Source organism: Tachypleus tridentatus, chromosome 9 (assembly GCF_004210375.1).
Source record: "Tachypleus tridentatus isolate NWPU-2018 chromosome 9, ASM421037v1, whole genome shotgun sequence".
Lineage (NCBI taxonomy): Eukaryota > Metazoa > Arthropoda > Merostomata > Xiphosura > Limulidae > Tachypleus > Tachypleus tridentatus.
This window is the reverse complement of record NC_134833.1, coordinates 8,573,147-8,599,460: the sequence shown is the minus strand read 5'-3', so window position 1 is coordinate 8,599,460 and position 26,314 is coordinate 8,573,147. Positions and strand designations below refer to the sequence as shown.

General features: G+C 36.0%; 1 protein-coding gene across 4 annotated transcripts in view; it reads left to right on the top strand.

Moving 5' to 3' along the window:
- LOC143224733 (extracellular serine/threonine protein CG31145-like) overlaps window positions 1-21,850 on the top strand; it is a 65,537-nt gene extending 43,687 nt beyond the window's left edge. For 2 of the 4 annotated variants that reach the window (XM_076452996.1, XM_076452995.1), the window contains exons 4-9: window positions 3,556-3,634; window positions 11,491-11,583; window positions 11,954-12,066; window positions 18,061-18,351; window positions 20,599-20,680; window positions 21,336-21,850. In XM_076452996.1, coding sequence (XP_076309111.1) covers window positions 3,556-3,634; window positions 11,491-11,583; window positions 11,954-12,066; window positions 18,061-18,351; window positions 20,599-20,680; window positions 21,336-21,618 — 941 coding nt within the window. In that variant the 3' untranslated portion in view covers window positions 21,619-21,850. The remainder of the gene's footprint in view (window positions 1-3,555; window positions 3,635-11,490; window positions 11,584-11,953; window positions 12,067-18,060; window positions 18,352-20,598; window positions 20,681-21,335) is intronic. The other 2 variants (XM_076452998.1, XM_076452997.1) reach the window with 2 other exon arrangements.
- The last annotated feature ends 4,464 nt before the right edge of the window (window positions 21,851-26,314 follow it).

Below are 26,314 nucleotides of genomic sequence, written 5' to 3'. Positions count from 1 at the left end.
AGCTCTGTAACATGGTTAACGTACTTGTACAACAGAAACAAAGCTCTGTAACATGGTTAACGTACTTGTACTACAGAAACAAAGCTCTTAACATGATTAACGTACTTGTACAACAGAAACAAAGCTCTGTAACATGGTTAACGTACTTGTACTACAGAAACAAAGCTCTGTAACATGGTTAACGTACTTGTACAACAGAAACAAAGCTCTAAACAATGTTAACGTACTTGTACTACAGAAATAAAGCTCTGTAACATGGTTAATGTACTTGTACCACAGAAACAAAGCTTTTAACATGGTTAATGTACTTGTACCACAGAAACAAAGCTCTTAACATGGTTAATGTACTTGTACAACAGAAACAAAGCTCTAAACATGGTTAACGTACTTGTACTACAGAAACAAAGCTCTTAACAAGGTTAACGTACTTGTACTACAGAAACAAAGCTCTGTAACATGGTTAACGTACTTGTACTACAGAAACAAAGCTCTTAACATGATTAACGTACTTGTACTACAGAAACAAAGCTCTGTAACATGGTTAACGTACTTGTACTACAGAAACAAAGCTCTGTAACATGGTTAACGTACTTGTACAACAGAAACAAAGCTCTTAACATGATTAACGTACTTGTACTACAGAAACAAAGCTCTTAACATGGTTAACGTACTTGTACTACAGAAACAATCTCTTAACATGGTTAACGTACTTGTACTACAGAAACAAAGCTCTTAACATGGTTAACGTACTTGTACAACAGAAACAAAGCTCTTAACATGATTAACGTACTTGTACTACAGAAACAAAGCTCTGTAACATGGTTAACGTACTTGTACAACAGAAACAAAGCTCTTAACATGATTAACGTACTTGTACAACAGAAACAAAGCTCTTAACATGGTTAACGTACTTGTACTACAGAAACAAAGCTCTGTAACATGATTAACGTACTTGTACAACAGAAACAAAGCTCTTAACATGATTAACGTACTTGTACTACAGAAACAAAGCTCTTAACATGGTTAACGTACTTGTACTACAGAAACAAAGCTCTTAACATGGTTAACGTAATTGTACTACAGAAACAAAGCTCTGTAACATGGTTAACGTACTTGTACAACAGAAACAAAGCTCTGTAACATGGTTAACGTACTTGTACTACAGAAACAAAGCTGTTAACATGGTTAACGTACTTTGTACTACAGAAACAAAGCTCTGTAACATGGTTAACGTGCTTGTACAACAGAAACAAAGCTCTGTAACATGGTTAACGTACTTGTACTACAGAAACAAAGCTCTTAACATGATTAACGTACTTGTACAACAGAAACAAAGCTCTTAACATGATTAACGTACTTGTACTACAGAAACAAAGCTCTTAACATGGTTAACGTACTTGTACTACAGAAACAAAGCTCTGTAACATGGTTAACGTACTTGTACAACAGAAACAAAGCTCTGTAACATGGTTAACGTACTTGTACTACAGAAACAAAGCTCTGTAACATGATTAACGTACTTGTACAACAGAAACAAAGCTCTTAACATGATTAACGTACTTGTACTACAGAAACAAAGCTCTTAACATGGTTAACGTACTTGTACTACAGAAACAAAGCTCTTAACATGGTTAACGTAGTTGTACAACAGAAACAAAGCTCTGTAACATGGTTAACGTACTTGTACAACAGAAACAAAGCTCTTAACATGATTAACGTACTTGTACTACAGAAACAAAGCTCTTAACATGGTTAACGTACTTGTACAACAGAAACAAAGCTCTGTAACATGGTTAACGTACTTGTACAACAGAAACAAAGCTCTTAACATGATTAACGTACTTGTACTACAGAAACAAAGCTCTTAACATGGTTAACGTACTTGTACTACAGAAACAAAGCTCTTAACATGGTTAACGTACTTGTACTACAGAAACAAAGCTCTGTAACATGGTTAACGTACTTGTACAACAGAAACAAAGCTCTGTAACATGGTTAACGTACTTGTACTACAGAAACAAAGCTCTTAACATGATTAACGTACTTGTACTACAGAAACAAAGCTCTTAACATGGTTAACGTACTTGTACTACAGAAACAAAGCTCTGTAACATGGTTAACGTACTTGTACAACAGAAACAAAGCTCTGTAACATGGTTAACGTACTTGTACTACAGAAACAAAGCTCTTAACATGATTAGCGTACTTGTACTACAGAAACAAAGCTCTTAACATGGTTAACGTACTTGTACTACAGAAACAAAGCTCTTAACATGATTAACGTACTTGTACTACAGAAACAAAGCTCTTAACATGGTTAATGTACTTGTACTACAGAAACAAAGCTTTGTAACATGGTTAATGTACTTGTACCACATAAACAAAGCTCTTAACATGGTTAACGTACTTGTACTACAGAAACAAAGCTCTGTAACATGGTTAACGTACTTGTACTACAGAAACAAAGCTCTGTAACATGGTTAACGTACTTGTACTACAGAAACAAAGCTCTAAACATGGTTAACGTACTTGTACTACAGAAATAAAGCTCTGTAACATGGTTAATGTACTTGTACCACAGAAACAAAGCTTTTAACATGGTTAATGTACTTGTACCACAGAAACAAAGCTTTTAACATGGTTAATGTACTTGTACCACAGAAACAAAGCTCTTAACATGGTTAATGTACTTGTACAACAGAAACAAAGTTCTAAACATGGTTAACGTACTTGTACTACAGAAACAAAGCTCTTAACATGGTTAACGTACTTGTACTACAGAAACAAAGCTCTGTAACATTGTTAATGTACTTGTACCACAGAAACAAAGCTCTTAACATGGTTAACATACTTGCACTACAGAAACAAAGCTCTGTGACATGGTTAACGTACTTGTACTACAGAAACAAAGTAACGTGGTTAACGTACTTGTACAACAGAAACAAAGCTCTGTAACATGGTTAACGTACTTGTACAACACAAACAAAGCTCTTAACATGATTTAGGTACTTGTATTACAGAAACAAAGCTCTTAACATGATTTAGGTACTTGTACTACAGAAACAAAGCTCTTAACATGGTTAACGTACTTGTACTACAGAAACAAAGCTCTTAACATGGTTAATGTACTTGTACTACAGAAACAAAGCTCTGTAACATGGTTAACGTACTTGTACTACAGAAACAAAGCTCTTAACATGGTTAGTTGTGTTACAATGTTTTGTGTTGTTGTATTTTTACCCCCTCATGCTTATATACTTAGTTTTAACCTATTTTTACCCTCATGGTTAACTGACTGATGTATTATGTACTGAATTCCATAGGCAACCTTTTCTTTATTTAAGAATATATTACTATGCATATAATGAATTGGAAAAAGGAATATTTTATTTTATTTTCTTTGTTTATAACAAGTGTTCAGATCACCAAGACACTTTTCAAGTTGTTTCGTAAACCATACTGCAATATAAAGTGTTTACATACGTGGCAAAAATGTATACATTTTTTCATTGATACTTCGAACACTTAAAGGTTTTAATTCTACGTATATTTCAGAACAAAAAGAAGGCGGGACCCAGTTTAAGTTGATAATCGAATACGACAATGGGGAGGAAGCGCTGTTTAAACCAATGAGGTAAGCTTTAGTTTAATTTACATTAATTCAGGTCATATGACATTGAAGAAATGTGGTGATTGGTGTACTCATTTACATTCACAGTTGCAGAGAATCGTGTACGTCACATATCGTTGATTTAACTCTGGGTTCTTATTTACAGTTTACAAAAAGGTTTGATTTCCTTGGCAATGTGTTTTAGAATAGAATATTAGTTTACGCCTAAAACAGTGTTTTAGAATAGAAGATTAGTTTAGGCCTAAAGCAGTATGTTTTAGAATAGAAGATTAGTTTAGGCCTAAAGCAGTATGTTTTAGAATAGAAGATTAGTTTAGGCCTAAAGCTGTATGTTGTAGAATAGAAGATTAGTTTAGGTTTAAAGCAGTATGTTGTAGAATAGAAGATTAGTTTAGGCCTAAAGCAGTATGTTGTATAATAGAAGATTAGTTTAGGCCTAAAGCAGCATGTTGTAGAATAGAAGATTAGTTTAGGCTTAGAACAGTGAATTTTCACGTCCTTATGAGATCCACCGTTAGGCAGCCATCGCCTGAATGGAGCAGAAGATCACATAATGACTGATTGCAATGCTAGTTTTTTTACACAACTTCCCTATAATGAGCAAATCGTTGGGTGAAGTACAAATGAGAACTCGTAAGAGTCTCATGGTTGTAAACCAGAATCCAGTGAGAAATGAACAGCATCATCACCGATAGCTAAATCTCACAACTCTATCAAAGTCACTGAACTTTTAACTAGCTGCCTCCTTTCTACAGGGTGACCCGTAAGTCCCTACCCATCTCTATATCTTATGTATCCAGTGTATCTGTGTGCTGTCCCTCATTCTCGCTGCATAATATTATGCACAATACGATCTTCAAGTGTAAATGGACTTACATCGGCCATATTTCTCTGAAAAAAGAAACAAATTTATAATACGTGCGTAATTGAATATAACATAATAACATATGCATGGGTAGGGACTTACGGGCCACCTTGTAGTTCTGTGGTGCGCCCTAAAGGGGGCACAAAGAGTCGATGGAGAAGGGAATCTAACTGTGACTCTGCAAGTATATGAAACGAAACCGATTACAAAGATTTACAGGTAACAAAGCCTGAAGATCTACTGTACAGATATTACTGTTGTCAACTAACACGTGAGAAAGTTGTGTGTAATGTATACACAAATAGGTTAAAATGGGGAATCGTGTAAGAACGTGGGCTGCAAAAGGAACAATTAGAGGTCAGTTCCATGCTTAAAAATAAATAGAAAGAGGTACACACCCGAAACATTGGGTATTTCATTTTTATACAAACAACTAAAGACTCCACTCAATTAGGTGTAGAAGATCCAATACTTGTTTTACTTCTAAATATTGATTGATCACTGTAACAAAACATCTCACTGTTTACCGGATGTTTACTGTAACAAAACACTTACCTCACTGTTTACTGGATGTCGGTTGTAACAAAACACCTCACTGTTTACTGGATGTCGGTTGTAACAAAACACTTACCTCACTGTTTACTGGATGTCGGTTGTAACAAAACACTTACCTCACTGTTTACTGGATGTTGACTTACTAAAACACTTACCTCGCTGTTTACTGGATGTCGGTTGTAACAAAAAACTTACCTCACTGTTTACTGGATGTTGACTTACTAAAACACTTACCTCGCTGCTTACTGGATGTCAGTTGTAACAAAACACTTACCTCACTGTTTACTGGATGTTGACTTACTAAAACACTTACCTCGCTGTTTACTGATGTTGACTTACTAAAACACTTACCTCGCTGTTTACTGGATGTCGGTTGTAACAAAACACTTACCTCACTGTTTACTGGATGTTGACTTACAAAAACACTTACCTCGCTGTTTACTGGATATCGGTTGTAACAAAACACTTACCTCACTGTTTACTGGATGTTGACTGTAACAAAACACTTACCTCACTGTTTACTGGATGTCGGTTGTAACAAAACACTTACCTCACTGTTTACTGGATGTTCACTTACTAAAACACTTACCTCGCTGTTTACTGATGTTGACTGTAACAAAACACTTACCTCACTGTTTACTGGATGTCGGTTGTAACAGAACACTTACCTCGCTATTTCCTGGATGTTGACTGTAACAAAACACTTACCTCGCTGTTTACTGGATGTTGAGATAAGATTAGGTCCGTTCTTGGTTAAACTGTTGGCATAGCAACTAGAATAAACATTCCTCTCTACCTGAATGCGAGAACGATGTTTTGTGTTGGTTGTTTTAAAAAGAGACCTCTGACTCAAACGTATATGTTGATACAAAATTCAGAAGCACATCCATCTTTCTTCGTGACAGGTCAGGGTATTCTTTGCGAACCAACATCCAGACTTGAATCCATACTAAAGAGTTTGACCAGTGAATAGTTCTAGGAGCTGTCATTGGAAGGTGAGATCTCATTAAATGGATTCCAGACCCAATCCTGTTCCGCCGTTGAATCTTAGATGTAGAACTGTTCTGTAAATTTATGCCGAGAGTTTCCTGAAGGGAATAGAAACAACGTCACGAATATGGCTGTGAAGTAACTTATCTTTCTCCAAAGATGCAAACAGACACTTGACAGTTTTTATTCTCAAACTGGTCTCTCCACAAGCAAGTGTATAAAACAGGAAACTCTCGGCATAAATTTACAGAACAGTTCTACATCTAAGATTCAACGGCGGAACAGGTCTGGAATCCATTTAATGAGATCTCACCTTCCAATGACAGCTTGTAGAACTATTCACTGGTCAAACTCTTTAGTATGGATTCAAGTCTGGATGTTGGTTCACAAAGAATACCCTGACCTGTCACGAAGAAAGATGGATGTGCTTCTGAATTTTGTATCAACATATACGTTTGAGTCAGAGGTCTCTTTTTAAAACAACCAACACAAAACATCGTTCTCGCATTCAGGTAGAGAGGAATGTTTATTCTAGTTGATATGTCAATAGTTTAACCAAGAACGGACCTAATCTTATCTCAACCTCAAGTCTATCCTCCACAATAAGTAGACGAAACTGTTTACCTTATGATGTGTATCTTAGTTTAAGATTTGTTTTATTTTTATATGAGGGGAGACACGTTTAGAAAATGTGGACGCCATAAAAACGTTTGCGCACTACTGTTCCAGTTTATCAGCTCAACTTTAGGGACCATATTTATATAACTCTCGTGTAAAATGTTCGTGAATTGTTTGGTATTTATTGAAGAATGTTTCTATTTTTTTTCGCTTTAATAACTAGATAAATTCAGATCTTTCTTGCGCATTTTTAATGCAACATCTCGTGTGAAGCCTAACGTAATTACTGTACTTTATCTATCATGGTCGACCCCACAGTGGGTGATTTGTTAAAACACTTCGTTCAAATTATTGATATCTAAACCATCACGTTGATTCTCTTGGTGGAATTCACACGTAGTGCATGTCCTACTCAGACATTCGACTCCACTGACACTTTTCAAAAACAAAATAGCGACAGAAGTTCGGATTATTTTACTTTGGATGTGTTTCCAGTTGACTGATGAGCAATTGTGTGTCTTTATTTTTTTTTAAATCACGTCTTCTTATATAATCCAAGATGTCTTTTGGAAAAGTCATTTCGAAGTCGTCGGACAGTGGTTTCTACACAGTGTTATGTATTGATCTAAAAAAATGGATCGATTTCCTTGACATATTTTATAAAGAAAAATAATTTAGATTTCATGGACAAGTTTCCATTAATTCATTATGTTTCTTTCTTCTTGTGTGATATAAACAATATCTGATGGAGAGACAAAGGAGAATGTACTCACGAACATTGATTTTCAAATCAATGAAATGCATTCCAGACAATAAAAAAAAATTAAATCTATTGGCGCGTATTTTTAGTTTTGCGCTTTCCTTTATCATCGTAAGTGTGTGTGTGTGTTTTTCTTATAGCAAAACCACATAGGGTTATCTGCTGTGTCCACCGAAGGGAATCGAACCTCTGATTTTAGCATTGTAAATCCGAAAAATGACCATTGTTCCAGCGGGGGGCTCGCCGAAAGTAAAGGGCGAGTAAAAATTAAAAAAAAATATTTCAAATAATTAAGGGTTAAAAACTTTTACTTGTAGGGTAACTAAATTTCACCAGACGCACATTGAGAATCGTAAGGTGATGATGAGAAACCCACTTGAAGTAAAAGTTCAGGTTAACATAAAGATGGCCGAAGAATGTAGAAACGTTGTTCTCTACTTTATTTTAATAAAAGTTTTAATACCGATATCAGCCGTCTTGAGATACAATCCTTAACCCTAAGTAAAGCTCAACTGTAAATAAACCATAACCCTAAATTAAGCTTAACTCGAAGTAAAGTTTAACCGCAAATAAAGCTTAACCCTAAGCAAGGTTTAACTGTAAATAAAGCTTAACCCTAAGTAAAACTTAAGCCTAAATAAAACTTAACCCTAAGTAAAGCTTAAGCCTAAATAAAGCTTAACCCTAAATAAAACAACTGTAAACTTAACAGGGTAGGCGGTCACTAGTCTTCATAATCTCATTTCTAATGCATGAGTAAACCTCACAACCAAGTCTGGATTCCCCACACAAATACACTTTACTAAACAGTTTTCATGATGTCACCATTTCTTCAGTTGACACACCACACTGCAATCAAACGGATCTTCATCAAAATGTTCTTTTCTATTCACGTCTCATCGAACAAACACTAAGATGAAAATCAAGCCATCAACCCGACCATGTCTTGTCAGGAATATAACATTCAGTGTTCGAACTGATATGAAAATACATGGATGTATCTTATTAGCAATTTAACCTTCAGTGAATTGAAATGGAACAGTACGCAGTGTAATATTAGGAATATAACCTAGAGTGAACTGAAATGGAAGAGTCTGGAGTGTCATATTAGGAATATAACCTTCAGTGAACTGCAGTGGAAAAGTCTGGAGTGTCATATTAGGAATATAACCTACAGTAAACTGAAATGTAAGCGTCTGGAGTGTCATATTAGGAATATAACCTACAGTAAACTGAAATGGAAGCGTCTGGAGTTTCATATTAGGAGTGTGGTAGTACCTGAATGTGTCTTATTAGAAACACAATGAACTGAAGCACCTGAACATGTCTAATTACCACACCAAATGGATAAACCACATTATCTGTCTAATTACCACACCAAATGGATAAACCACATTACATGTCTAATTACCTCACCAAATGGATAAACCACATTACATGTCTAATTACCACACCAAATGGATAAACGACATTACATGTCTAATTACCACACCAAATGGATAAACCACATTACCTGTCTAATTACCACACCAAATGGATAAACCACATTCCCTGTCTAGTTACCACACCAAATGGATAAACCACATGTCTAATTACCACACCAAATGGATAAACCACATTACCTGTCTAATTACCACACCAAATGGATAAACCACATTACCTGTCTAATTACCACACGAAATGGATAAACCACATTACCTGTCTAATTACCACACGAAATGGATAAACCACATCACCTGTCTAATTACCACACGAAATGGATAAACCACATTACCTGTCTAATTACCACACCAAATGGATAAACCACATTACCTGTCTAGTTACCACACCAAATGGATAAACCACATTACCTGTCTAGTTACCACACCAGATGGATAAACCACATGTCTAATTACCACACCAAATGGATAAACCACATTACCTGTCTAATTACCACACCAAATGGATAAACCACATTACCTGTCTAATTACCACACCAAATGGATAAACCACATTACCTGTCTAATTACCACACCAAATGGATAAACCACATTACCTCTCTATTTTTGTTCTTCACTAAGATTATTAGAAACGAAAGTTGAAATGTGATTATGTAAGAAATGGCAATAAGAATGAAGTCATCAACTAATCATACGTATTTTTAATTCAGTGTAGAACACCTGGTGTTACGAGGAATTATTAGTGCTCGCTTTTAAGCCTTGGGGCGTTATAATGTGATAGTGATTCCAACTATTCGTTGGTGAAATGTTGTTTATAATTAGCTATCCGTGCTCTGCCGGTTTCTGACGTCATGAATCTGCATACACACCACTGTGTCACTGAAGGTAAACACTGAGGTTAAAAATAATAGTTGGTGGTTGGTGGTGGAGATTGGTTGCCTTCCTTCAACTCTGTCACCACTAAAGTAGGGACGACTACTATATATAATTGTCGTGTAGATTTACGCGAAATTCAAAATCATACACGTTTAAATGTGTGAAACTATTAGTTGGACATGCAGTATGGTCTCACAAATAAAGCATTTAGTCAGCTGGTTAGCAAAAATAAGTGTATTTTCAATGTTTGCTGACAAAGCACATGCGCAAACTATTTTCAATGAATGCAGTGACTTTCCGTCAGTTTCAGTTGTCGCTAGATAGAAAAAGAAGACGGTTCCAGAACTTTCCACTTACTCAGCTACAGATTGTAAAGGTCTTTTTTCTTCGTGACAATTGTTAAGGTACCTAAAGCAATAAAACCCAACTCAGAATTGTTGATTTAATGCTATATCGACTTCCTCCTTCGCTGCAGGTGGCGTGCTAGGAATTTATTGTTCATCAGATAATTTCTGTGTTTTTTGTTGTTTTGTTTCATTGTTTAACAGTAAGGAATATTTAAATGTGCAAAACAACAGGTCACGTGACAACCACAGCCGCTATAAAAATTACTGTGGAATAGAATGTGTCAGAAGTATATTTTAACTTTTTTTGTGTGGGTAGTTTGTTTGTTTTTGAATTTCGCGCAAAACTACACGAGGGCTATCTGCGCTAGCCGTCCCTAATTTAGCAGTGTGAGACTAGAGGGAAGGCAACTAGTTATCACTACCCACCGCCAACTCTTGGGCTACTCTTTTACCGACGAATAGTGGGATTGACCGTCACATTATAACGCTCCCACGGCTGAAAAGACGAGCATGTTTGGTGTCACGGAGATACGAGCCCTCGACCCTCGGATTACGAGTCGAGTGCCTTAACCACCTGGCCATACCCGGCCCTTTTATAGGAGGAGGATACATTTTTTGCATTATTTGGCGTTTTTTGTAGCTTATGCGATGCCACCGAAAACCAGTCGCTTCGGAATGGCACGTAACAGCCCTTTCCTTAAATTATGACGATGTGCCTAGATCGGGGGCTTAGAATTTCTAATACAGAATACATCTTGCACGTTATAACTCTGGAAGACAAAGGAATAAAGATTATTTTGGGGTACCTGGACCGTCCAGATAGAGTCTGCAACAATTCACACTCCATCCGTGACAAACACAACGCAGTAAGAATCTAGTTCAGCGACAAAAGCCGTCAACGTGTCCCAGATACCAGTACTTAACATAATTAAGATTTTAGTTCTAGAACGAGACCAACAGGACATCGTTTCACCAGGACGAGGCTTCCAGTCATACCTCCAATTCTCCCATTGCATGTCTCAAACAGTTGAAGAATGAAACGAGTATTCATGCTATATCACATGGAGACATGTGAGCCAAGTTGCCAAGTGCAGCGCCCGTGGAAACCATTTGTTCACGTACATTAGATAATGGATTGTGTAAAACAAGCAGAGATGAGTGGTGTGTTAAGGACATGTCATCTGTACGATGGAGCCTTTTGTGATATAAACTACTCTGTGAGGCTATTGCCAGGGTGTACAGTTGTCAAATAGAACATGACAGGATACGATGACCTGAACAGTAACGACGTGGTGAGGCTCTAAAACCATTTTCATATAATGTACTCAGCTATTAGTGTCTGATAGTGTTTAGTTGTTGTTTTCCTGTGCTCACAATAACTACCTTCTAATCTACTTTTGTATCCAAAGGTTTCCACGGGACAAAGAAACAGAACCAGATCATTTTTATTTTGTGGACTTTGAGAGACACAACAGCGAAATTGCAGCTTTTCACCTCGATAGGTAAAAATAGCTTCTAATTAACATAAACGTATTGTTAACATGTATTTCATTTCACGAAAAACGTTTATCATTTCTTGAATATTTCAAGTTAAAATAAATCAAGAATTTTTTTTTATTTACCTGTAATTAAAAAAACAAACTTATTCAAAGTCAGTTAAGCTTAAATATAAATGAAACATACACGTGCATTACGTACCGGACAGTCAGTCACCCATTATGGATAGCTATTCCATAACGTAATGAATGTAAAAATAAAGCGACCACTTTGAATTGTTATTGTAAATATTTTAAATATTTATTTATAAAGGATATATAGTTGTTAGAAATATTGTGTTTATTATTCTGATAACTATTTGAGTTTAATTTCTAGAATATTAGGATTTCGACGAGCGCCACCTGTAGTTGGAAGAAATCTGAATATTACTTCCGAAATTTATGAATTAGCAGAAACAGATCTTCTTAAAACGTTTTTTATTTCACCAGGTAGGACTGTGTTAGTTTAGTACGATAAACTATTAACACGTACTGAGTAGATTTAGATAGAAAGTTTCACGTTCGCTGTTAATAAGGTTCCTCTAACTTTTAAAATAAACAGATATTTAAATGTTAAACAAAATTCAAGGCATTACCTTGTCGTTCGAAGTTTAGAAGTTAGCGTGCCGTGACTCCCAGAATTCTCTCTCGATACTTTATGGTCATAAATTCGTGATAATAGTGACTGTCAGTTCGCACCGTTTGATCCTAACAGTTGACGGTCCACACATATCACTGGTCACTTTACCTCTGGTCTATCGCTTCAGATATACTTGTGTAGCTCTGTGCAGGTCCGGCATGGCCAAGCGTGTTAAGGCGTGCGACTCGTAATCTGAGGGTCGCGGGTTCGCATCCCCGTCGCGACAAACATGCTCGCCCTTTCAGCCGTGGAGGCGTTATAATGTGACGGTCAATCCCACTATTCGTTGGTAAAAGAGTAGCCCAAGAGTTGACGGTGGGTGGTGATGACTAGCTGCCTTCCCATTAGCCTAACACTGCTAAATTAGGGACGGCTAGCACAGATAGCCCTCGAGTAGCTTTGTGCGAAATTCCAAGAACGAAAAAAAAACAAACAGCTCTGTGCAAGTATCCGAAGTAAGAAAATAAACCGTCTTCAAACCTGCGACAGAAAAATGATAGTAGAAACATAAATGTGAAGACAAAAACACGACCTTTTGAAATGGACGAATGAGGACCATACGTAGAACTACCAAACACGCTTCGCATTTTACTTTGGAATGTTTGTTATAACCATGAAAGTACATCCCGCTATTCTTAAAAAACAACTGGTTCGAGCAGCTTGTGCTGTCGATTGGTCTCGCTAACTTTGCTCTTAAATTCAAATTTAGGGTCTGTTATGATTGGGCCATAAAGGTTTCTGGCCTGGCCACAATCAGCTCATTTTATTCGTAAGATGTCGCTCATGTAAATAAAATACTATAATTTGCAATGTTCTCCTAAGTTCAAATTTAGTGTCTGTTGGGCCATAAAGGCCTCTAACCTGGCCACAATAAGGCCATTGTATTCACAAGGAGTCGCTCATGCAAATAAAATACTTTAATTTTCTTTTCGTTATTCTAGGACTCTTTTCTATGTACCTAATTCATCTAATGTCTAAACATTGAAATCAGACACTTTTCTTTGGATCTAATATATCAAAACATCAGATAATTTTGCCAATGTAAACAATAAAATCGGACACGTTTTCTGGTTCTGGTAGATCACTACATCAAAATATTATTAATCGGTGTAAGAACCGAAATTGGAACATATAAAAACTATCTTTATCAAACCATTACTTTATCCGTTTGTATTTAGACTTATTTTCTTATTAATAATTATTGTGAATTAGGCTTGTGTGAGACATCACCATGGATTGATTTGGTTTGTTCTGAATCTCACGCAAAGCTACACGAAGGCTATCTGCTCTTGTTGTCCCTAGTTTAGCAGTATAAGACTAGAGGGAAAACAACTAATCATTACTATCCACCGCCATCTCTTGGGCTACTAATTTATCAACGACTAGTGGGATTGACCGTAATGTTATAACGCCCCACGGCTGAAAGGGCGAGCATGATTGTTGTGACGTGGATTCGAACCTGCGACTTTCGGATTGTGAGTTGAGCGCCATAACCTCCTGGCTATGCCAAGCCGCTACGGTTCGGAGCATTTAACTTTAACATTCAGAGTTTGGTTTGAGGTTCAATATTCCTAATACATTGATCGTCAACGTTAGATTACTTTCAAGAAAACAAAAAGTTGACTTCTTTCTTACAGCAGTGACACGTTTATCATGAAGTCGAACCCCTGATTTTAGCGTTCTAAATCCAACCCCTTACCACTGTCTCATTAATGTGATTTCGAACTTATTAACAATATTTTGTCACACTAATAAAATAACAACGTGTTAAAATGTCACCTACATCGTAACAATTTGACACCATGTTAACATGTTGTGATATGGCTGATAATGAATGTAGTAAAAGTTTCTGCCAGTTTGTAATCCTTCAGATTGTTTTCCTTCCTTGTTTATGACTTCTGTGATATTTTTCGTCATAAAGCTGTATATATAGATTCCAAAATATCCAACAATATTTCATAGACGGATCACAAATCTGTAAGATGATTCTTGTCATGAAACTACCAACCATAAACCACGTACTCAGTAGGATCCGTTTATAATTCAGAGTAACAATAATCGTATAGTTACTTAATCTATTTGTTGGCATGGTAATTATTTAAATTTAATTGTTATGTCACACCGAAAATCAAAGTCAAGATCTTAACAAAGGAGTTCTCAGCATTGTTGTGTGTTATCCTGTACATAAGGTGTAATTAAAGAACGTTTGTTTAGTTGTGTGTTATCCAGCACATAAGGTGTAACTAAAGAACGTTTGTTTAGTTGTGTGTTATCCTGTACCTAAGGTGTAATTAGAGAAAGTTTGTTTAGTTGTCTGTTATCCTGCACATAAGGTGTAATTAAAGAACGTTTGTTTAGTTGTGTGTTATCCTGTACATAAGGTGTAATTAAAGAACGTTTGTTGAGTTATGTGATATCCTGTACATAAGGTGTAATTAAAGAACGTTTGTTTAGCTGTGTGATATCCTGTACATAAGGTGTAATTAAAGAACCTTTGTTTAGTTGTGTAATATCCTGTACATAAGGAGTAATTAAAGAACGTTTGTTTAGTTGTGTGATATCCTGTACATAAGGTGTAATTAAAGAACCTTTGTTTAGTTGTGTGATATCCTGTACATAAGGTGTAATTAAAGAACGTTTGTTTAGTTGTGTGTTATCCTGTACATAAGGTGTAATTAAAGAACGTTTGTTTAGTTGTGTGTTATTCTGTACATAAGGTGTAATTAAAGAACGTTTCTTTAGTTGTGTGTTATCCTATACATAAGGAGTAATTAAAGAACGTCTGTTTAGTTGTGTGATATCCTGTACATAAGGTGTAATTAAAGAACGTTTGTTTAGCTGTGTGTTATCCTATACATAAGGAGTAATTAAAGAACGTTTGTTTAGTTGTGTGATATCCTGTACATAAGGTGTAATTAAAGAACGTTTGTTTAGTTGTGTGTTATTCTGTACATAAGGTGTAATTAAAGAACGTTTGTTTAGTTGTGTGTTATCCTATACATAAGGTGTAATTAAAGAACGTTTGTTTAGTTGTGTGATATCCTGTACATAAGGTGTAATTAAAGAACGTTTGTTTAGCTGTGTGATATCCTGTACATAAGGTGTAATTAAAGAACGTTTGTTTAGTTGTGTGTTATCCTGTACATAAGGTGTAATTAAAAAACGTTTGTTTAGTTGTGTGATATCCTGTACATAAGGTGTAATTAAAGAATGTTTGTTTAGCTGTGTGATATCCTGTACATAAGGTGTAATTAAAGAACGTTTGTTTAGTTGTGTGATATCCTGTACATAAGGTGTAATTAAAGAACGTTTGTTTAGTTGTGTGTTATCCTGTACATAAGGTGTAATTAAAGAACGTTTGTTTAGCTGTGTGATATCCTGTACATAAGGTGTAATTAAAGAACGTTTGTTTAGCTGTGTGATATCCTGTACATAAGGTGTAATTAAAGAACGTTTGTTTAGTTGTGTGTTATCCTGTACATAAGGTGTAATTAAAGAACGTTTGTTTAGTTGTGTGATATCCTGTACATAAGGTGTAATTAAAGAATGTTTGTTTAGCTGTGTGATATCCTGTACATAAGGTGTAATTAAAGAACGTTTGTTTAGTTGTGTGATATCCTGTACATAAGGTGTAATTAAAGAACGTTTGTTTAGTTGTGTGTTATCCTGTACATAAGGAGTAATTAAAGAACGTTTGTTTAGTTGTGTGATATCCTGTACATAAGGTGTAATTAAAGAACGTTTGTTTAGCTGTGTGTTATCCTGTACATAAGGTGTAATTAAAGAACGTTTGTTTAGCTGTGTGATATCCTGTACATAAGGTGTAATTAAAGAACCTTTGTTTAGTTGTGTGATATCCTGTACATAAGGTGTAATTAAAGAACGTTTGTTTAGCTGTGTGTTATCCTGTACATAAGGTGTAATTAAAGAACGTTTGTTTAGCTGTGTGTTATCCTGTACATAAGGTGTAATTAAAGAACCTTTGTTTAGTTGTGTGGTATCCTGTACATAAGGTGTAATTAAAGAACGTTTGTTTAGCTGTGTGTTATCCTGTACATAAGGAGTAATTAAAGAACCTTTGTTTAGTTGTGTGGTATCCTGTACATAAGGTGTAATTAAAGAACGTTTGTTTAGCTGTGTGTTATCCTGTACATAAGGAGTAATTAAAGAACGTTTGTTTAGTTGTGTGGTATCCTGTACATAAGGTGTAATTAAAGAACGTTTGTTTAGCTGTGTGTTATCCTGTACATAAGGTGTAATTAAAGAACGTTTGTTTAGCTGTGTGATATCCTGTACATAAGGTGTAATTAAAGAACCTTTGTTTAGTTGTGTGATATCCTGTACATAAGGTGTAATTAAAGAACGTTTGTTTAGTTGTGTGTTATCCTGTACATAAGGAGTAATTAAAGAACGTTTGTTTAGTTGTGTGATATCCTGTACATAAGGTGTAATTAAAGAACGTTTGTTTAGCTGTGTGTTATCCTGTACATAAGGTGTAATTAAAGAACGTTTGTTTAGCTGTGTGATATCCTGTACATAAGGTGTAATTAAAGAACCTTTGTTTAGTTGTGTGATATCCTGTACATAAGGTGTAATTAAAGAACGTTTGTTTAGCTGTGTGTTATCCTGTACATAAGGTGTAATTAAAGAACGTTTGTTTAGCTGTGTGTTATCCTGTACATAAGGTGTAATTAAAGAACCTTTGTTTAGTTGTGTGGTATCCTGTACATAAGGTGTAATTAAAGAACGTTTGTTTAGCTGTGTGTTATCCTGTACATAAGGAGTAATTAAAGAACCTTTGTTTAGTTGTGTGGTATCCTGTACATAAGGTGTAATTAAAGAACGTTTGTTTAGCTGTGTGTTATCCTGTACATAAGGAGTAATTAAAGAACGTTTGTTTAGTTGTGTGGTATCCTGTACATAAGGTGTAATTAAAGAACGTTTGTTTAGCTGTGTGTTATCCTGTACATAAGGTGTAATTAAAGAACGTTTGTTTAGCTGTGTGATATCCTGTACATAAGGTGTAATTAAAGAACCTTTGTTTAGTTGTGTGATATCCTGTACATAAGGTGTAATTAAAGAACGTTTGTTTAGCTGTGTGTTATCCTGTACATAAGGTGTAATTAAAGAACGTTTGTTTAACTGTGTGATATCCTGTACATAAGGTGTAATTAAAGAACCTTTGTTTAGTTGTGTGATATCCTGTACATAAGGTGTAATTAAAGAACGTTTGTTTAGCTGTGTGTTATCCTGTACATAAGGTGTAATTAAAGAACCTTTGTTTAGTTGTGTGATATCCTGTACATAAGGTGTAATTAAAGAACGTTTGCTTGTTTCACTAATAGTTGTATAATGTTACTCTAGAATACGTGGCTATATGATCGTGAAATAAAGTTTTGTTTCTAAATATATTTGTTACACCCATAACTCCATTAATCCAAACCAACTTCTTTTGTTTTCTTGTGGCAACTCCTAAGATGGACGTCAAATGGAAGAGGTGTTGAACAACAATACATTTAACTCACGCAGGAGAGTGTTACACAATATTGACATTGTAGGAGTTTCTTTTCAACTGGAAACTTCGCACAAAGTTACAGAAAGGCTATCTGCGCATAGCTGTCCCTAATTCAAAGATAATAATAGGGTAGCAAGTAATCAACACTCACTCGCCGTCAACTGTTAATCGAAATGCGTTTTTTGCAACAACTGAGCATGAACCAGATTAAGAGTCCAGGCATGATAATTATTAGGTCACACCCTGGAAGATGGGGTAAAATATAATAACCTTTCCTTTTTCCTCGCAGCTAACAACGTGTGTTTTCACGGAAAGTGTGAATACTATTGTGACACTGGCCACGCCATCTGTGGGCACCCAGACACACTCGAGGGTAGCTTTGCTGGGTATCTACCATCAAAAATCCTCGCTCCCAGGAAAATTTGGCGCCATCCATGGAGAAGGTCGTATCACAAGAGACGGAAAGCTGAGTGGGAACAGAGCGACGACTATTGTAGCGTCGTCAGGAGAAAAACGATATACAGTGAAGGTAGACGACTAGCAGATATCATGGACATGGCTATTCTGGACTTCTTAATAGGTAAAAATAAAATATTTAACTTCAAGACGTTATTTTCAAACAAATGTTTTCCTGTTATAGCCACATGTAACTTAAATCGAACACCGGTACAGTCACCCATGACCCGATTCGAACTATGATACAGTCACCCGTGACTCCGTTCAACACTGGTACAGTCTCCTGTGACTCGATTCGAACTATGATACAGCCACCCGTAACTCTGTTCAACACTGGTACAGTCTCCTGTGACTCGATTCGAACTATGATACAGTCACCCGTGACTCCGTTCAACACTGGTACAGTCTCCTGTGACTCGATTCGAACTATGATACAGTCACCCGTGACTCCGTTCAACACTGGTACAGTCTCCTGTGACTCGATTCGAACTATGATACAGTCACCCGTGACTCTGTTTAACAATGGTTCAGTCTCCAGTTACTCGATTCGAACTATGATACAGCCACCCGTAACTCTGTTCAACACTGGTACAGTCTCCTGTGACTCGATTCGAACAATGATACAGTCACCCGTGACACCGTTCAACACTGGTACAGTCTCCCGTGACTCGATTCGAACTATGATACAGTCACCCGTGACTCCGTTCAACACTGGTACAGTCTCCTGTGACTCGATTCGAACACTGGTAAAGTCACCCGTGACTTGATTCGAATACTGCTGACATCTGTTGATTACTTGTAAAGATGTTTCGAACTGTTCGCCGTAACTTGAAAATAATTAATATATTTCAGTTGAAATGGTACTTAACTACTTTATAGTTTGATATTAGTTTTAAAATCATTTCTTATATTGTTGTCGCTTCTAACATTCCTGCAGCGAAAAACATTCCCGTGATTTGCCTTTCAAAAAATGTAATCTGATAATAAATTTAAACTTTAGCCTAAATATACACCAGACTTCTAATCACCGACTAATTCACGCCGGTAGTGACGTCACATTCTGTGAGTCTTTATTTTTTGTCTGTTTCACCATTTCGTGTGCATAATTAATTGTTCTCCGCTGGTGCAGCGGTAAGTCTTCGAATTTACAACGCTAAAATTAGGGGTTCGATTCCCCTCGTGGACTCGGCAGATAGCCTGATGTGGCTTTGCTATAAGAAAACGCACTTATAATTAATTAAAACAAATTAATGAAGTCCTTCGTTGTTTACGTGAAATACACGAGAAACGCGAACATCAACTCGTGAAATTAATTTCAATATTTCGCGGAATCTTTGTTTAATTATTGAGTTCCTACTAATGTATCTAGAATATTTACCATTTGAGTCATTATCTAATGTTTTGTCAAACTATGAAATAATTTGTATCTCTTTGTGTTGTTTGTTTTTTTTTAATTTCGCACAAAGCTACACGAGGGCTATCTGCGCTAGCCGTCCCTAATTTAGCAAAGTAAGACTAGAGGGAAGCCAGCTAGTCTTTACCACCCACCGCCAACTCTTGGGCTACTCTTTTATAAACGAATAATGGAATTGACAGTCACATTATAACGCTCCCACGGCTGAAAGAGCGAACCTGTTTGGTGTGACGGAGATTCAAACCCGCGACCGTCGGATTACGAGTCGAGCGCCTTAACCACCCAGTCATGCCGGGCCTACTTTGTATGTTGAAAATGTAAAGTTTTAAATGCTGTTAGTATTGTATTACTGTTCACCCTAGTAGTATTGTATTACTGTTCACCCTAGTAGTATTGTATTACTGTTCACCCTAGTAGTATTGTATTACTGTTCACCCTAGTAGTATTGTATTTCTGTTCACCCTAGTAGTATTGTATTACCGTTCACCCTAGTAGTATTGTATTACTGTTCACCCTAGTAGTATTGTATTACTGTTCACCCTAGTAGTATTGTATTTCTGTTCACCCTAGTAGTATTGTATTTCTGTTCACAGTAATGTTGCTTTCTAGATAAAACTGATGGATTTTAATATCCCAATAGTACAGCGGTAAATCTACGGTTTTACAACCCTCAAATTAGGGGGTTCGATTCTCCTCGGTGGACTCAGCAGATAGTCTGATGTGTCTTTGTTATAAGAAAACACACACACAGTGACACGGAGATATAAACGTGTTATCTATTATCAGTTTTGCGTGTCAATCCCTAAGCTGGGTAATACAGAATTTACATCCACAGATTTCCTGATCAAACAGAAATATGTGCCGACAGAAACATATCTCAGTGCTACTAAATTATTCAACAGTTATTAAGCCTATTCAACCATCCATTAAATGTTTCATTTCTATTTCGTCACCTAGGAAACATGGACAGACATCATTATGAAACCTTTAAGATATTCCAAAATGACAGTTTTCCTCTACACTTGGATCATGGAAGAGGGTAAATAATTATTTTATACACTTAGTTTACGTATTGTATTAACTAATTGTTGGACTTCGATGTAGGAACGTAAGATGAGTTATTAATACAAAGATATAACGAACTTCTAACTGACAGAAAATGTGTGTTCGGTTGTCCCTTTTCTGTCGTCTCATGATTATACGTTTGTTCTTCTCATGTAACAGTCGTCAAAAAATTGCATGTTGTACTTGTTTCATAATAGTTATCAAATTTGTGTATGTTTGTCACTGTTTTGTACTAGCCATCAGATGATTGTTTGTTCCTGTCTCGTGACATCTAGTATATCTAACTGTATGGATGTTTCTGTCTTTTTACCAAACGACACTTTCGGTTTTTAAATCGTAAGTAAACAATAATAATCCGAGATAGTCAAGTAGACTTCAAAATAAGAGACTTTATAATTTAGTTACACGAGTAATTCAACTAATTGTGTACATAGATTGTTACACGAGTAATTCAACTAATTGTGTACATAGATTAAATATATATTGAAGTATTACATCTTTTGAGTAATGAATATTTACAATTTCTACTTACTACCTTCCAGTTGATAGTACACATAAATCAAAGGCAGAAGTCGTGTTCAAGTTTGGTGTGTGTGTTTTTAGCATGGAAACTTGTATTATTTTTCCAGATTCGGAAAAGCCCACCACGACGAAGTATCTATTCTCGCTCCCATATACCAATGCTGTATTATTCGCCAATCTACGCTGAAACGATTATTAAAGCTCTATCTAGGACCTATAAGATTCAGCGATATAATGCGGAAGTCCCTAAGCAAGGACCCTATCAGTCCTGTTTTAACAGAAGCTCATTTATTAGCCTTGGACCGACGTCTTTCAATAATCCTGGATGTCGTCCGCGACTGTTTACAAAAACAACGTCCCGATGAAGTAATCATATACGATGCTGACTGAGGACTAGGATATTATCACGAGATTCTGTTAACCAATGAACACCGTGTATATAATTCTAATCAACGAAACCAAAACCTAGAGTTTCTGATAAACATCTTTGATGATGTACACCAATGGACTAGCCTAGTTGTTCGACTCAAGCCCTGTGGATTTTGAGAAAAGAATGTGTGAAAATTAATTTATTACTGTTGGTTCAGTTGACTAAAGTAAAATAATAAAAGTTTTGTTATTCGATCGTTTCACTTTATTAATTGAGTACAACGCAGAAATGCCTTTCTTAAATATCTGATTCGTTGTAAAACACAGAAAATTACTATAAAATATGATAATTAAAAATGAAGACAACGACATCTATAATATCAATTTTGTCACTACATAGTCATAATGATCACGACACTCAAGTAAAAAAAGATAATTATATATTAAGTATTTCTGTTCTCACACAAACCAAACTCTCGAGACATGACACCAACCACTGTAAACCATCACCATTCAATAAAGTTTGTTTACAAAGTGTCAAGGCATGACACCAACCACTGTAAACCATCACCATTCAATAAAGTTTGTTTGTTTACAAAGTGTCGAGACATGACACCAACCACGATAAACCATCACCATTTAATAAAGTTTGTTTGTTTACAAAGTGTCCAGGTATGACACCAACCACTATAAACCATCACCATTCAATAAAGTTTGTTTACAAAGTGTCAAGGCATGACACCAACCAGTGTAAACCATCACCATTCAATAAAGTTTGTTTGTTTACAAAGTGTTGAGGTATGACACCAACCAGTGTAAACCATCACCATTCAATAAAGTTTGTTTGTTTACAAAGTGTTGAGGTATGACACCAGCCACTATAAACCATCACCATTCAGTAATGTTTCTTTACAAAGTGTCAAGGCATGATACCAACCACTATAAACCATCACCATTCAATAAAGTTTGTTTGTTTACAAAGTGTCGAGGTATGACACCAGCCACTATAAACCATCACCATTCAGTAAAGTTTCTTTACAAAGTGTCGAAACATGACACCAACCACTGAAAACCATCACCATTCAATAAAGTTTGTTTGTTTACAAAGTGTCGAGACATGACACCAACCAGTGTAAACCATCACCATTCAATAAAGTTTGTTTGTTTACAAAGTGTTGAGGTATGACACCAACCAGTGTAAACCATCACCATTCAATAAAGTTTGTTTTTTTACAAAGTGTTGAGGTATGACACCAGCCAGTATAAACCATCACCATTCAGTAATGTTTCTTTACAAAGTGTCAAGGCATGATACCAACCACTATAAACCATCACCATTCAGTAAAGTTTCTTTACAAAGTGTCGAGACATGACACCAACCACTGAAAACCATCACCATTCAATAAAGTTTGTTTGTTTACAAAGTGTCGAGACATGACACAAACCACTGTAAACCATCACCATTCAATAAAGTTTGTTTGTTTACAAAGTGTCGAGACATGACACCAACCACTGTAAACCATCACTATTCACTAAACTTTGTTTGTTTACAAAGTGTCGAGACATGACACCAACCACTGTAAACCATCACCATTCAATAAAGTTTGTTTGTTTGTTTACAAAGTGTCGAGGTATGACACCAGCCACTATAAACCATCACCATTCAGTAAAGTTTCTTTACAAAGTGTCGAGACATGACACCAACCACTGTAAACCATCACCATTCAATAAAGTTTGTTTGTTTACAAAGTGTTGAGACATGACACCAACCACTGTAAACCATCACCATTCAATAAAGTTTGTTTGTTTACAAAGTGTCAAGGCATGACAACAACCACTGTAAACCATCACCATTCAATAAAGTTTGTTTGTTTACAAAGTGTCGAGACATGACACCAACCACTGTAAACCATCACTATTCACTAAACTTTGTTTGTTTACAAAGTGTCAAGGCATGACACCAACCACTGTAAACCATCACCATTCAATAAAGTTTGTTTGTTTACAAAGTGTCAAGGCATGACAACAACCACTGTAAACCATCACTATTCACTAAACTTTGTTTTTTTACAAAGTGTCAAGGCATGACACCAACCACTGTAAACCATCACCATTCAATAAAGTTTGTTTGTTTACAAAGTGTCAAGGCATGACACCAACCACTGTAAACCATCACCATTCAATAAAGTTTGTTTGTTTACAAAGTGTCAAGGCATGACACCAACCACTGTAAACCATCACCATTCAATAAAGTTTGTTTGTTTACAAAGTGTCAAGGCATGACACCAACCACTGTAAACCATCACCATTCAATAAAGTTTGTTTGTTTACAAAGTGTCGAGTCATGACACCAACCACTGTAAACCATCACCATTCAGTAAACTTTGTTTGTTTGTTGCATTACATGTAAAGCTACTTGAAATGACAGACTAAAGTGAAACCAGCTTGTCATCACAACCCACCATTAACTATTAGACCTCTTTTTACCAATGAATACTGGGATTGTACTAACCTTGTAACACCTCCACGACTGAAAGGGCGAGCATGTTTGATGGTAGGATTCGATCCCCTGACCCACAAGTTGCTACACTAGGCGTATTTGCTAGAGTTCTTTCTTGTAAGCTAATAACTTGTATTTGTATTCATGGAAAAGCTCCCACTCAGTAGCACCACACGCCTTCCGAAACAGCTCATCGCTAAGTCTGTTAGGTTATAGCACTAAAATTCGAGTTTCGATACTCGTGGGGAGAAAAACTTAGATATCCCACAAGGTACCTTTACATTTAATAACAAACACATGAAGCAGACTTACCTTACTACCTATAATCCATGTTAAGTGATTTACTGTCACGCTTATAATGCATCTATAGCTTAAAGTTCAAAGAATGTTTTATGGTATTACACGGATTTAAAGCCAGTTCGTTGTCCACGAAATCTTTATCCCAACTTTCACCTGAACTTATGAAAAGTTACAGTATAATTCTTTCCTTCTTGTTTTTTTCCTTCTCTAATGGTTCGAGCCTCACTCACTACGGTACGTGCCTAAACACTGTAAGTTACTTGACCACGGATTTCTCTTTAATCCGCTTGACAACCGTGTTTTTACAAACATTTTTCAACTCATAAAATTACAAAAACAACTTTTAATAAGAGATTTGTGTGTGTGTGTTTTCTTATAGCAAAGCCACATCGGGCTATCTGCTGATTAGAAAGACATAAATGGAACTAGTTCGCAATATGACAAGTTTATCACGTATTTCAGTACAAATATAAACAATACTTAAAAATACACTAAATATCGTTAATGTAAGACACAATAATATTTTATGAGTCATAAATCTGATTAAGTAATCAAAATACGATTCAATTCCAGCTTATGAAAAGTAAAACTTTTATAGTGACATCGCTTTTGATAAATGTATAGATTAATACTTCTAGACTTCGATCTTGTGAATTATTTATAGAAAGATGGTTTAAACAATTCACTTCACGTTACCCAATTAGAGATTGATCGCTCGTACGAAATGAAAACGTGAATATTCCCTTATGCGCATGACACCGAGTAGCGGAGAAAAGATAGACTAAGCTTCAAGTGATTGTTTAAATAGGTCTACACGCGACAAGGCAAAGCATGACTGAGACGTCTTTCCGAGTCCTAATCATTCTAATCACCTCTGTCTTTTTATTGGAAAATAATTTTTTGCAATATTTTAGTTTAGCCACTTCAATTCACGTATTTTATTATCCATGTAAATATTTCTCAATTTTTGTAGATTTCTTTCTGTAAAAGATAGTTCTTGCCTTATTAGTTTGGACTGTTTTGAATATCGGGCAAAGCTACACGAGGGCTATCTGCGCTAGCCGTTCCTAATATACCAATGATAGGCTAGAGAGAAGGAAATAAGTAAATACCACTCACAACCAACTCTTGGGCTCCTCTCTTACCAACGAATAGTGGGATTAACTGTCATATTATAATGACCCATGTCTGAAAGAGCAAGCATGTTTAGTGTGACGGGAATGAGTCTTGACCTGCAGATTGCGAGTTTGCACTTTAACCACTAGGCCCTCTACCGCCATAGCGAAGAACTAACTCCCGTGGATACCATTAACATCTAAGGCTTCTGTTTACTTTTAACTGTTTTATAGTTTTATATCGACAGTAAGCTTAGTTACGTACAGCTGGAAAGCCCATAGTTCGATTCACCCTTGTGTACAAAACACTGATAACTTATTCAATAGTTCTGCGCAAACAAAAAAAAATGAAAATATCCTTTGTATCTCTTCTTAGGTCATCTTCTGGTCGAAACACTGTTCTTTACTTTACTTTAATAAAAGTTTTAATACCCATACCAGCCGTCTTCAGATACAGTTTTACTTTAAGTAGGTTTCTGGTCATCACGTAAGCCTCCTCTGAGCCACCTACATCTTTCTGTAGCGACATCTAATGACCACTATAAACAGTAAAGCATCAAACAAGCAAAAAAATAGTTTTTTATGTTTGATTTGATAAAAATAGTAAACCAAGTATAACTTATTTTGTCCTATTTAAAATATCATTCTAGGATAAGTTCTAGTTACGTTAGTTGTGTCAGCACCATTGTAAATGTTTTCAGATAACCCACTCTATCAATGGACGTGACATTTCGTTATAACACAAAAGCTATAACTATTCACTAGTGAAAAGATGTCATAAAAAGTGTACATTAAAATATCT